Here is a 13587-nt window from a genome sequence, read left to right on the forward strand (position 1 = left end):
TTAGAACTTCAGTAGTACATGTATATCATTTATAAATAAATATATATTGGGGTGCGTAAAGTTTTTTACTGATAGGGGTGTGCGGTCAAAAAAGTTTGGAGACCATTGTTCCAGTGACTTTTTAGCTCATCTGCAAGAAAAGTGGAAGAATCTTTGTCAACTCTGACTTGTGAAAATTGCTACAAACCATAGGAACGTCTTCTCCGTGTTGTGGACACAAGTAATTTCATGGCAACTCCAAAACCTGTGACATGGTCTGCAAGATTGATGATGACCATTCTTCACGCTGGTCCCGATGCATCCTTTATGATCGCTTTCCAGCCTTTTTGTACCTTCAGGTTTTGTTGTTACAGGGGATTTCTTGCACAAGATTTAATGAAATCAGCAACAGGCTACGTGTAGCCAAAACGCCTAAACTTACTGCCTGAAGTGCTTTTAGTAGAAGTTTAGTCCTGGATACTATTACATATAAACATCAGCAGTGAAATGACACTGTATTTGGCAGTAGCCTGAAGCTGACTTTAAAAGGGACTGTGCATGCCATTGCGGAGGCTTTGGCCATTGTTGGCTGCAGATGGAGAAGCTCGTGAGGGCATTGGTGGAGGTGAGCAGCGATTCTTTGGGTGGCCCTCACTACCAACTTCTCTTTAGTTTGTCTTCCTAAGGAAATAGGGCTTATGCAGTTGCTTCACCTTTCTGTCTGTCCCATCCTTTTCCTTCTCTCTACCACCTTCCCAGTAGCTGACCAGCAGACTCAGAAGTGTCAGCCTAGTTTTACAGAGGAATAAAAGTCACTGGTTTGTGAGACTCCGCAAGTGGATGGAGAGTAGTGTGATTCAAACTGGAGCCCTTCCCGAGGTGAAGGCAGCACATGGTCTGCTTGACCAGCCGCTCGCTGCCAACCTGCATGTGTTGTGTAGCTGGCCGTTTAGTGGACACATAACTCCTGAGAAGTGGTGCTGTATGGTGTCTCTGCCTGATGGGAATGTCACAGGGGACATATCAAAGTCAAGAACATCATTTTAGAAGAGGTAAGGAAGGTTGCTAGGGGAAAAAGGGTACAAATCACGGGAAAGCAAGAATACTTCTGCCATTATTCGGAATAGTCTTTCCTCTTTGGTGTCTTGTGCATTGCAAACAACATGCAGCTTTGGTTTAGAAAAATACATAGTCATCTTGCAAAATCCCAAACACTGCACGCAAACAAGTCTGGTGCACAAATGTGCTCCGGGATCCTGTTTCAATTTTGGCACTCATGAAATATTTTTATCTGCCAGGCAATGGGGACAAATCTTTGCCAAGAAATAATGGAAGGAGGGAAGGGGGGGAAAGGAATGGGCTGCCAGGATAATTTTTGGTTTTTTAAGTACTGTCAGTAGTTTTGGACAAAGGATTTGCTTGCTGCACATCTCTGTTCACTAGCTCTCCTTGTGTTTATTTTTACTAAAATAATCTGAAAATTATTATTCTTGTGAAATTTAGGGGGGAAAAAACCCCGCTGATTACAGCATGTTAATATACAAATTTTTGAGTACAGTTTATTTAGACTTGGTGCTGTTGTATGCCCACCTTGAACAGGGCTGTACCTTTTCTGTGATGGAAAGCTACAAATGTTTAGACCTGCAATGTTCACTTTTTATCAGAATGAAGATACTTAGTCTAAATACATACTATGACTCAGTTGTACAGACTGTTGTTTGTGCCCAGGCGTCATTTGTTATTCTTCCTAGCTGAAGCATATCTGCAAACATCAAGGCCACATTCGTTGCCCGTCAGTGCAGACACTGGATTTAAGATGAGGCTCCAATAGCCTAGTATCATTTACCTTGTTTTGCTGCCTGACTGATGACACAGATGATGTAAAAGATAAGTTTCTGCTGCAGCTGAAATTGTTAATGGGAGTTTTTCCACCAACTTCAGCAAGGATGGAGCAGGTATTGAGGATGCAAAACTAGCTCAGCATCCTGTTAAATGTTATAAGGGGTTATTGTAAGAACTACTACTTAGCTACTATAAGATATGAAAAAAGTGGAGGGAATACGGATGCTCTACTGTTGTTACAGGAGAGAGCTTCCCTGTCTGTCCACTCCACAGTGTGTTAAATGGTAATGAAAGATGCGGTGAGTTGACGTGACAAACTGCTGACCGTACCCATCCCACCTCCAGGGATCCTTCTGCACGTTGAGTTTCCCTGTGTCCATAAGCCAACTATTATTTCCAACCTGTCCTATTCTGAGAAGCGCAAATATCAGAAACAAGTGTAGAAATAAGGCCGGGCATTCTTCATCTTGGTGTGAACCTGGTTTCTCGTGCTTCTATAACCTCAACAAATGCCATCCTAGCGCATCTTTCTTCCCTAAGCAGTAGAGATCACCAGCTTTTGCAGCCATCCTGCGCAGCATGGCCTTCACTTTACTATTGTGCTTTGGGCCCTGACTTTTAAAGGATGGTGTTGCTGTCTTGAAAAGTGCTTTCCCAATGAATATCAAATGTTATTAGTCTGGCAACCTGAACATCAGGCAGGCACATGCCTTTAAAGAACTGCAAGTAATAAAAATACAGTTAAATGTCATTTCTGATCATTTTTTGTCAGCTTCTCCCCCTCCAATCTCTTATGCAGTTTTTACATGCCCTCTCTTCACTCCAGCATCCCTTACGTCGGGACACCTCTCCTTATCTTCACAGCTGCTAGGCTGTACCTCACCCATCCATGTGCCTCTAAAAGGCTTATGATAAAAACACTTCCACTGGGTTATGGTGCCCACAACATGCTATAGAGGTGTCTCATGATGCAAGTATCTTATCTGCTCAGTAAAACATGATGTTTGAATTACACTTAGCGGTGGATAGCATTAAATACCAAAGGTTAGTACTAGAAATGAGCAAGTGCTAGTTTTGAGCGAGAAGCTCCTAATCTCTGAGACTATGTTAAAGTTGGTATTTCTTGTTTCAAATCAAAACCCCAGAAATTTATATGACCTCCCCATAAATTAGGAGCTACGAAAAATAACGTATACAGTTCAAGTGACTGCTGCCTACAGCTGCGGAAACCACTTGTGATAATCCGTTTACTAAAGTCTAAGGAAAAATACAAGCTGAAAGTTAAAACACGTCTGCTGTGGAGCAATGTTGCGGGATAGCGTATGCTTGGTGACATAAATATAAGAATGTTTTTCAGCCGATACCCCAAGTAATTTTATATTGACACTCAGACCATTGCTAATGGCTCTTTAGATCAAGGTCATTGATTTGCTTTAACACAAAAAAAGTTATGTGGAAAAGCTAAGTACACCTCTTGAAATCTGCAGTACAGAAGAGGGTTTGTAACAGTCTATACTCTTTAATTCTCAGCCTCTGGAAAAGACAGGAGATGATAAGCCTCATCTGAGGTTACTGATGGGAGCAGTAACTGATCTTTACCTGCTGCTGGAGCAGGTGTGGGTGGTGTGGCTGGCTCTAACTATAAGCAAGGAGGTGCCTTCTGCCTGCAGCACAGTGAGATGCCCGTGCTGGTGGCTGCAGGGAGATTGCTGACACGGAGGCTTAGAAGATACGGTCCTTTGCACCGCTGGCTGCCATGAAACAACATGGAAATGTTTGTTTAATAAGGACTGTAAAATGTCCCAGGCACTCAGGACTCTTAAGTACTTTCATACTTTCAGGGGAACTTTTTCTGGCAAACTTTGATCATATTAAATAAATTTCCCATGATATCATAACGCTCCATTTGTTGTAAATGTGCTGATTTGCGGATGTGCAATTAGCTGACTCAAGCAAAAAAAGCATTATAGATATCCTGTGTATGAAGTGGCAGTTTATTTCTCTCCATATGGTCTATAACTTGTTCCATGCTGCTTAACGTGGGGTCTGGGCTTACTGCCCATTGCTCATCACAGTTTATAGAGAGGAAAATTGAAGGCAGCCACAGAGTTAATTCTTTGCAATGCAGTTATTTCCTTAATGCAATACCTAAGCTGTTTGCATCAGCCAGAATAGACAGTCCCCTTGAAAGCAGGTGAGTCCTGACTGTTCCCTCTGCAGAGCAAGGGGGCGGAGATGAAATCAGCTTAGGAAAGGGCACTGCATGAATTGGGAGTCAGGGGCTTTCCAGCAGGAAAAAATAGGGCTCCCCAAATCTTGTGTAACTCAAGTCCTTTAAAAGATTTAGTGTATTTTTTTCCTGCCATATGTTTATTTATCACTACTTGAATGGATCTATACCAAGGCTTAAGTCTTGTCTCTTTCAAGTCCATGGCAAAACTTCCTTGGACCTCAGCAGCAATGGGATTGCATCCTAAATTAATAGTCTCAAGAAGACTCTCATTTGTAAAATATGCTCCATGCAGGAACAATTGTTTTGCTGTCGAAGTGGCAGTTAGCACCTTACCTCATTGCACATTTTTAACTCTTGTAATACTAAACAAGTATATTCTACTCTCCTATCCAGTATCTCTCCTGCTCCTTTAAAATGAATGAAGAGCATGAAAAAAAGATTTGAGAGAGCAATAGCATATATTACCATACAGGGTTAAATTTTCTGAGGACAAGGAATTTTTTTTGTCTCATCAGCATGTTTAGCAGTTGCAAATCTCAGTGTATGAGGAAATGTCTTACATTCAAAGACTATTAACAGCTGTGAAATTAGTTTTGCGAATCTGAATATATAACTGCATGTTTTATATGCTGTTATGTAGCATTTGTGCATATATTCATCCAATGTTCTTGTAGTTTATGAAATTTGAGTGTACAGTTTCAGTGTGAACTTTCAGTTTTCTTAATCATGAGGTCATTAAATGAAAGACATTGCTGTATGCAAATTTTGAATTTTGTGCAGTATAATAAGATGCCTTTTTGGAGTTACACTGAATTAAAAACAACAGATACACATGCATAAAAAGTTATTTGAAAGGTGTGAAATATATGCTTATTAAGAAAAAATGTTTTAATCATGTCTGCCTTCAAATAGCTCTTAGATGGTTACAGTTTTGTTTTTGTATTATGATTGTAATAGTCTTTTTAGAGTATACACAACACATTCTACAGTGCATCTTCATTTCATTCTTAAAAATTAATTGGGCTTTGTATTTGGAGATGAGTCATTTCAAGGCTGAGTCACCTTTCTGGGTTCAGTCTGTAGCTCTAAGGATTGAAAATATAGAACATTATTGTCTCATACAAATCATGTTTCATCTGGTAATGAAACTCTCCAAAAGAAAGTGAATACATTACTTGGATGTCTTTGGAACATGAAAGCCTAGTATGTGGCCAGCAGACGTGCTGCTCAGAAACCTAGGGGAATATTCACATAATTGCAACTAAAGCCTGGCTTCAGTGTTCAGGAATCCCGATCTTCTCACACAGATCTCAACACATGACTGAAATAATCTGTTTATCCAGCATACGGTCCTTTGTGAGAACCCGCTAGAAATCAGCTACTGGGTCTTATTTGCCATTTGTGCCAGAGTCCTGTTTCCTTCTAAGTGCTCCCTTTCTAGTCCAGGGCCACGGAGGCATTTTAGCAATGCAAAGGGGTGATTAGAGGCACTTCTGCTGGAATGTACGCTGTAGTGTTTAATGAAATTAATTTGGTTTATGACAGGAGCACTGAGAGGCAGCACTGGGCTTTGTCCCACTCACTGTCACTGTTTCCCAGCGTGACATTGGATGTGTCAGTAGTGACCTGCTCTTTGCTGTGCTTTGGGCATGCACGGTGCTAGCAGGAGTTGAGGGGAGGCTAGGAGTTTTCAGGTGTGCTCAAAGGTGTTTGTGTCCAGGAGAACCAAATCTTTAAACCCAGATTATTCTAGCTGATATTATTGTAGCTGATATTTGTGTGTAAGGAGAATCATATCTGCTTGGTCTAGCAGGAAACTATTCTGACAACTGAGTGCTGTCTTCTTCCCCCAAAATCAGTGACTGTGTCTATCCCAGACACATGAAAACAGAAATAAAGAGGCTGCTCAGAGCTTTCTTTAGTCCATCTTCCTGTATCCCTCTGCCTAGAACAGTGGAGCCAGTGTGGCTGAGCTGGGCAATTAGTGATTTGAGCCCGTAGTTATTTGGAGATGCCTTTTTCAGGTTATGTCCTTCTTTTCTAAAATATGCAGTAAAGTACTGTTTACATGGACAAACGCTACAATAATAGTCTAAGCAGTGTATGAGCTATACAGAGGAACTGCCACTTGACTCCAAATAAAGTCAAGTTTTAAATTCATGAAAAGCAGGATTTTTTGAATGAAACAAGGTAGTGCCCAAAATCCACCCAGATCTCAAAGCAGAAAGGTGTAGTATCAGGAAAATGCAGCCAAATTGAAATCCCAGAAAAGTGGTAATAAAATGTTTCATTAAACAGAGAAAAAAGACATTAGAAAAAAACACAATAGAAAAAGCTTTGCTTAAATGTCAGTGAGAACTTTACTTCTTGTTGGGTTTTAAAATTCCCCCATCAGTTGAATACTGAAACCCTTCAGTCATACAGAGATTTACTGCAGAGGAATCGGAAGCTGCAGCTGAACAGGTGATGCACTAGCAACCGTGAGAGCAACCACATTTTGACACCCATGTTTTTACTAGGTGCCATTTCACCAATAGTTGCTGCAGGTCTTTCAGTTGGACCATGAAAGCAACCTTTTGTAACAGGAAAAACAGTGAGCGTGAAAAGCACTCTGCTCCTCTGCTCAGGTAAAGTGGCGTTTGTAGCCCTTGCTCCCCAACAGAAACCGCACTGAAGTGTTTGTGTAGCTGGTGTGCCTTGCCAAATTCAGCCTATCTCTTACACTCCTCTCTTCTTGCTATATTAAACAGGAATCTAAGGTTATTCACATGTATGTTGCATTCTGAAATCACTGCAAGGACGTGAGAGATTGTGTGATTTCCTGAGGTCTGGTCTCCTCAGGTCTCTGCAGGTTTTGCTCTCATTAGTGGAGACTTCAGAGCCTCCGGTGCTGACTCCCAGAGAAAGCCCATGTACATGGGATGCTACATGCTGCCTCTGTGATAAAATCATGGGTCCCTGCTGTGTTTCCAGCAGGTCTTCAAGAGCTGAGCAGCTCTGCCATTTGTGGGATGCTTTGGGAGGTTACCTGGGTGCCACCGCTGCTCCAGGTTGAGTTTGGGCAGATGGGTGAAAGGGATCAAAGTAGGTGAGAAAGATAAGATTTTGTGCAATGGTTTACAGGAGGGAGGTAGTTCATCTGCATTGCATTTTAGGGAACTGGGTTCAGATTAGGTAATGCGTCCATTCCTGGTTTTTGTAATGCCCAGGTGGGCACAAAGTGGCTCAGCAAAATGCTGCAGTGACACACAAGTGGGTGCGAACCTTCCTATCCCCTTCCCCACGCTGATTCTGCACTACTTTCCTAGGATCACATCGTGGGGTGGCTCAAGTAATGCCATGGGAGAAGCAATGTGTGTCAAAAAGTGCTATTAAGGTGAAGGATGTAAGTTGTCAGGCAGGGAGAGCTTGTGATGGCCAGAGGTACAGCGAGGCAGTTGGGATCTCTGAACATACCGTGGGTTTATTCTGCAGTTGTTTGCATTTTGTATTTGCACTGTCCATGTTTGTGTAATCACAGATAACAGGTGACGTATTTAGACATGTTAAGAGAACTTGTGAGCACACTGACAAAAAAACCCCCAAAGATAATTTCATGTGAAAACAGGAAGAAAACCCCAGCTTTCTCTACTTGCAGCCAGACCACGGCAGGGTCCATCCAGTTCTCCCTGTCGTGTTTTCCTGGCATTGGTTCTCCCTCTGCCGTTAATCTCCTCATGCCATAATGCAGCCATACCCTGAGGTGAAGCTGGGAAGGCTAGACAGTGTTTGCAGGGTGTTTACATCCATATGTACAAGTTTGCCAAACCAAGGAATGGGGAGAAAAGGAGGATGATCTGTCACAGGGGCCTGCTACCTCTGAGAGGCAGCCCATCAAAACCGCTGCAGTTTTACCCCGGGTGAGGTAGCACTAAAGTATTAATTTGCTGTTCTGCTCTCCAAGACCTCCACTCTTTTTGCTGCAATATTTTTAATTATTATTCCTAAATTTGCAAAGTTTTAATTTGTGTTAATAGGCCGTCTTGCTGCCATAGCCAAATGGCAACGCCCAGTTAACAGAGCGGCAGAGCAGGCAAATGAGAGCCTGCAGAGATAGCAAGGGAGGTGGAAGCGTTACTGCAGGGAAAAACCAACCTCCCTGTTAATGGGAACATGGATGCGTGCAAACACATACGTAGGCAGCTCATGGCAGGATGGAAATGAAGGCTTGTAGTCTTTCAGGGGTCTCCTGCAGGCACAGCATGGTCAAGGAGGCTTAGTTTTGCAAGGCACGCTAATTAAAAAATAGACGGTACATAGAACTAACTATTTGAAAGGCAATAGCGGATGGCACGTTTTCTACAGCAGAAGCTGTGAGATAAGGTATCCTCCAGCTTATAGCTGTGATCTCTGCAGTGGTTACTCCAAGTCATGCCATTTGTGGGAGGCTTAGCGCGGGGCAGGCAGGGGAGAGGTGATGAAGTCTCATCTTTGCTGTCGCCAGGTACCAGCTGGCTGAGGGCTGCTACCTGGCTCAGCCCGCTGCTGAGCCAAACAGGGGCTCTCCCAGCTGCTGGTGATGGAGGGAGGGCATGCACTACTTACATACCCCATGGAGCAAATTTTGTCTTGTTTTTTAAATGTTGGAGAATTCTCCCATGTCCTTCTATAAGCTACTTGATCGCTTACCTCCTTTCATGAAGATGTGTTTCTTAGTTTATGTATTTATGGTGATGCCCCAAGTAGGACAACGGGGTTGGAGATGGACCAAAAAAAAGCTTTTGGTCTGGCTGGACCCTGAGTTAGCCAGGTGTAAGGCAGCTCCCACCCAAAAACTGTATTGCCATGGTATCTGGGAGTCAGCGTGCAGTAGCCTGGGCGTTGTGCCGTGCCAGCTGGAGCTGGCCCCCAGCCAACCGGCAGGCAATGCTAGGCTGGTGGCAAGGCAGGACGGGGGCACTTGGTACCGATGGGGCCCCAGGGTTTGGTTCTGCACCGTGCAAACGCCTATGCCATAAATGAATAATAGCAATTTTTTCTGGGTCTGAGGTTTGTTTGCTTTTTCTTTTTCTTGGATGGTGAAGCTGTACCTTGAGAAAATAAGCGAAATGTTTTTAATATCCATGCCACCAATGAGGCAAAGGTGGCGCATCTAATCTTAATCTATATTGTTTGGACTTTCGTTCAGTAAATCAGCTGAAAGAAAGAATACATTTCTTCTTTAAAGTCCCTCCCCGCCCCTGCCGTACAAGTGTTACTTCCTGCCCTCTGCTCTCTTGATAGCGCTTCCCTTTCCTGTTTTGGTTATAAGTCTTCATAGAGACTCCTGGCTTGTCTCCCTGCCAAATTTGTCTTCTGCTCAGTCATCAGGTGAAATAGCCTATTTGGGTTTAAGCACACGTGCCGGACTTGAGTGTATACTCCTGCGGGATTATCTGACCAGGTCTTCCTTGATGGCAGGCACGTAAGTATCTGGGGACTGTGCAGGATGGCAGGGAGTTTGTTGACCAGGGTTAATGTGACTGGGTGGGAAGGAGAGTGTGTATTGTCATAAATGCAGAAGGTCTGCATTTTGGTTATAGCCTCATAGGATAATTTATAATTATAAAATGGTAACTAAGCTTTTATGGCAATGCTACATTAATATTCATCCCCTGGCAGTGAGGGAGAGGCTGACTTGACGGAGTGAGCCTCCTTCATTCCTGGTCTGCCTCCATCAGCTCCAGGGGAATTGTCACAGGTTTATTTGCATTTCTTGACTGAAGGGAAACCAAGGCAAAGCAACGCCAGCTTTAATGAAAGACCTTTATGTTGATTTCCTGTATTCACTTAGGAGTCTGCCTCTCCTGATTATTAGTTACGATTATGATCTTTCAAAGCCTTTGTTTAAGGTATTGTTATCCTGAAATATGGATATGGCTGGCCCATGAGTGAGAGCCCTCAGTCATGTATTTTCACTTGACAGTTCAGTTTTGGGGTTTGCATAATGTGTATTTTACAAGATTAGTTACTTCTTGTTTTTATTTCTGCAATTTAAGGGTGAAGGGAAATAGTTTATATTAATAGCAACCTGATCTAGTCAAGTTGCTTTTTTACTGTTTTTGACTAATTGGGTTCATAGTGTTTCCCCAGGCCATTTACCTGATTTATTTTTGGGAACTTCTAAACATTTACTTGATATTTACTTGTAGGAACTCCCAAAGTATATCTTCAAGGTGGTATGCAAAATCTGAAAGTGAACCACACTTCACTGCAGAAAGAAATGTTGCGTGAATTAAAACATTAACAGAGCAATGCTGTTTCTCCATTAGGAGACAGGAGTGACCTGACCTTGTTGGAGCAGGTGGAAGCTGAAGGGAAAGTTTCCTGGAGCGCGGCATGGCTCTGGGAGTCTGGCTGCCTGGCAGCAATGGCACTTCTCTGAATCACTACGCTTCCACTATGAAGTGCCTTTTGCAAAGCAGTTCTCTTAAAGCATTTTTTTAAGATGTTGAGTTGAGATACTGATGACTGCAGTTCCCCTTAGAATCATTTAGATTCTTACGCTTCAGTTTGCAAAACCTACCAGAAAAGTGATGGGTTAAAATTAACTCCTCCACGTAGTTTCAAAATCTCAGCAACATAAACTAAGCAGATGTGCCGGCTTACAAGGGCATCAATCTGCGGCCACTCCGCTGGCCCTAAATCTCCACTGATTGGCAGATGTGCTATTTAAGTGCTGCGGCAGACACCGAGAGGTCAGGGCTCTCCGCGGACTTTCACTGGCGGTGCTGAGGACTGAGCTGCTCTGGACTGGCAGTCAGGCCCAGGTGGCACATCTCTTCCACTGCATTATTGTTTTGCATACTTTTTTTTTTTATTATTTCTACTCACTTGTCCTGTGCTGAAGAGCACTGAGGGGTGACAGAAGGTTATGCAAGTTTCTCTGGTCATGCCAGGATTGCGTGCATGTTCCCGGATTTATCAACTCATCTCCCAAAGTCCTGGCTTAGTGTGAGACCTGGGTGCCTCATAAACTGTTTCTTTTTTGGTTTCCAGCTGAAGTGTCTGCAATGGATGTCTGCAACAGGTATTGGACATGGCAATTCCCACTGGGTATGCCAATGTAATAAGGGAGAATTCAAAATTAATGCCTCATTGCTAGCAGAAAGAAGAGTAACTCTTAAATACTCTTTCTTGTGGAGGTGAACTGGTGTTCATCTTATTCTTGTTAACGCTGTAGGTACCAGTATTTCCATTTCCTGCTCTGTAAAATATGTATTTATCTTGCAGGTGTGTCATGACTTTATTTAACAGCGTCAGTCTTTTTGAGAGCTGCTTATGAAGGAGGCTTTGTATTTGTACTATTTTCTTGTAGGTATTTAATATTAAACTGTTTAGATGCTGGAGTTTAACAGTGGAGAAAGATGACGGCCAGGCACCTGCAGCAGATGCTCGGTGCAAAAGGCTCATCTCCTACCGGCAATGCAGCCAAAGCCCAGCACCAAAGGCAGATCTTACATGTGTACATGCAAGCTGAGCAGGAGACCAAAAAAGAGCAGCTCCCCTGGGAACTGGGTTTCACTTCAGGCTGACTGGGGCAAGGGCAGCACTGTCGTGGAGGTCTCTCTGCACAGGCAGGCAAGCAGGAGTGAGTGCAAATTGAGGACTTCTGACCACTGGGTCCATGGGTTGGTTTTTCAAGGGGTCCCAGGAAGTAGGACTCAGAAAAGCAAATGGACATAGTCATTGTGGCACCTCCATATTATATATGAAACTGTGACAGCTGCTATTTTTCTAAATGTCTGCTAGAAAACATTCAGGTGTCTGCATGTCACTGAGGATTAAAAGTTCCTATCTGGATGTAAAGTCCCTTTGGGTTTCCAGTGTCCTTTAGTGGAACGGCTAAATGCTGTTCTTTCACTGTGAGGTTTTGCTGCCTTGCTGAGGAAATAAGTTCTTCAGTGCTCTGGGACAGAGGTAGGGTGAACGATGGTGACACCGACTGTCCTGTGAGTTTGGTTGCAGAGGAGAGTAGACTTTGAAAAAGGAGGTCCCAGAAGGAGTCACAAGCATGACTGATGCTGTGTTGGAGAAATAGGGTCATGAGCAAAGCTGGTGGTGAATCTCTGGTGGGAAGGCTGGAGAGCCACTGCACTACAGCAAGTTTTATCTGTCATGAGCTCAGATCTCAGATGGTCTATATGAGCCCAGATGACCTGACTGACTTGTGTTCAGAGGGTCTCCCAGGTTTTTTGTTCTGTAAATCCAGTTGTCTGAGAGAAATGTCCACCTGTTTCTATAAAGATTACTACTGAAATACTTCTTCTGCATCCCAGTCATTATTATATTTGTTGTAGTGGAACCAATTAAAATGTTTAGAAAATTAGTCCATTTGAGTTTGCAGTACACTTTAAATACTGCAGGAACACAACTTGTAGCTTACTAATTTTGAGGTTAACACAGATACGTACCATACAGACCACAAGTCTCCATATACAGGATTTTGCATTTACGTTAGCTGTTTAAGCTGACATTGAGAGAATTCTGTTGGCTTCTTAAATCAGCATCAGCATCTATTTCTTGCATGTCAGGTTTAACCACACAACTGTGACTTTCTGTGGGCAGACACAGTGGACAAGTAGAGCGAGATGTGTTAAATGGCTTGTGAGTTATCTCACACATTCTGTGTGCTGAGGGTTTGTTCCCCGGTAGGACAAGCCTTGGGCAAAGAAGTATTAACAATTTCTGACACCAATAAGGATGGTTAGGTCAGTCCAAAATAATTTTTAATTATAAATCATTTATAGTGCATGGGGGGGAAATGGATGGGAAATAGAAATTAAAAATAAGGTAAATGTTTGTGAAAGTAGCTGTTTGCATTTCCTAAGAATAGCTGAAGACAGCTCATTTGAAAGTGAGAGAATTGTGCGCAGCTTGAAACAAGGTAGATCTGTAATATGTTCAAAGCATGATAGCTTGATTTCTATCAGGGGAGCTTTCACAGTTTATGCTAAGTGAATTTCTGCCCCAAGGAAACAGTTGTGTCTGTAAATATAAAAGATAGTGGAAGTCTCCTGGTCCAGCTGGCATGCTGGAGTAGAGCCCACAGAATTAGGTGTTTAACCCTGAAGTTGGTTAGTTGCCATCATTTCTTACACCTTTTGTGAGCATGATTCGGTGACCCTCCAAAAGCTGTACGACATTGCTGTGGCTCTAGGAGAAAGTATTTTAAACCTCTCCCATTTCCCTCTGGGTGGCTCGTGCTGGACAGGGGGGTCCGGGGCAGGGCTGGGATAACCTTGTGCCACGGCAGGCTCTGCCCAGGGTCACTGTTCAGAGGTGGGCTCAGCAACTCAGTACCACGCTCTGCAAAAGTTTTATTCATAAGCAGATACCTTGTAGGTAGGGAAAACAGGTCAATGAAGGAGCAGTTCAGCTTGGCCTCTCGTCTTTTTCTCAGGCCGGGACAGGAGAGAAAAGCCTTGGAGACCCTTCAGAGCCTCTCTACCAAAGACTTGCCTCCAAACATTACAATTTACTTCCTTTTTTCTGTCTGTTCTCTATGCCAGGTC

The 13587-nt window shown here is 43.1% G+C and overlaps 1 protein-coding gene across 7 annotated transcripts in view; it reads left to right on the forward strand.

Annotated features, from left to right (window-relative positions):
* Positions 1-13587, forward strand: part of EVL (Enah/Vasp-like) — a 164288-nt gene that overhangs the window by 68544 nt on the left and 82157 nt on the right. The window contains exon 1 of one of the 7 annotated variants that reach the window (XM_076345441.1): positions 9445-9497. The exons of the other annotated variants lie outside the window; for them this stretch is intronic. Within the exon in view, the coding sequence (XP_076201556.1) occupies positions 9487-9497 (11 nt within the window). The 5' untranslated portion in view covers positions 9445-9486. Of the gene's footprint in view, positions 1-9444; positions 9498-13587 lie in introns of those variants that run through there. 7 annotated transcript variants of the gene reach the window in all.

The sequence above is a fragment of the Aptenodytes patagonicus genome, chromosome 7 (assembly GCF_965638725.1).
Source record: "Aptenodytes patagonicus chromosome 7, bAptPat1.pri.cur, whole genome shotgun sequence".
Classification (NCBI taxonomy): domain Eukaryota; kingdom Metazoa; phylum Chordata; class Aves; order Sphenisciformes; family Spheniscidae; genus Aptenodytes; species Aptenodytes patagonicus.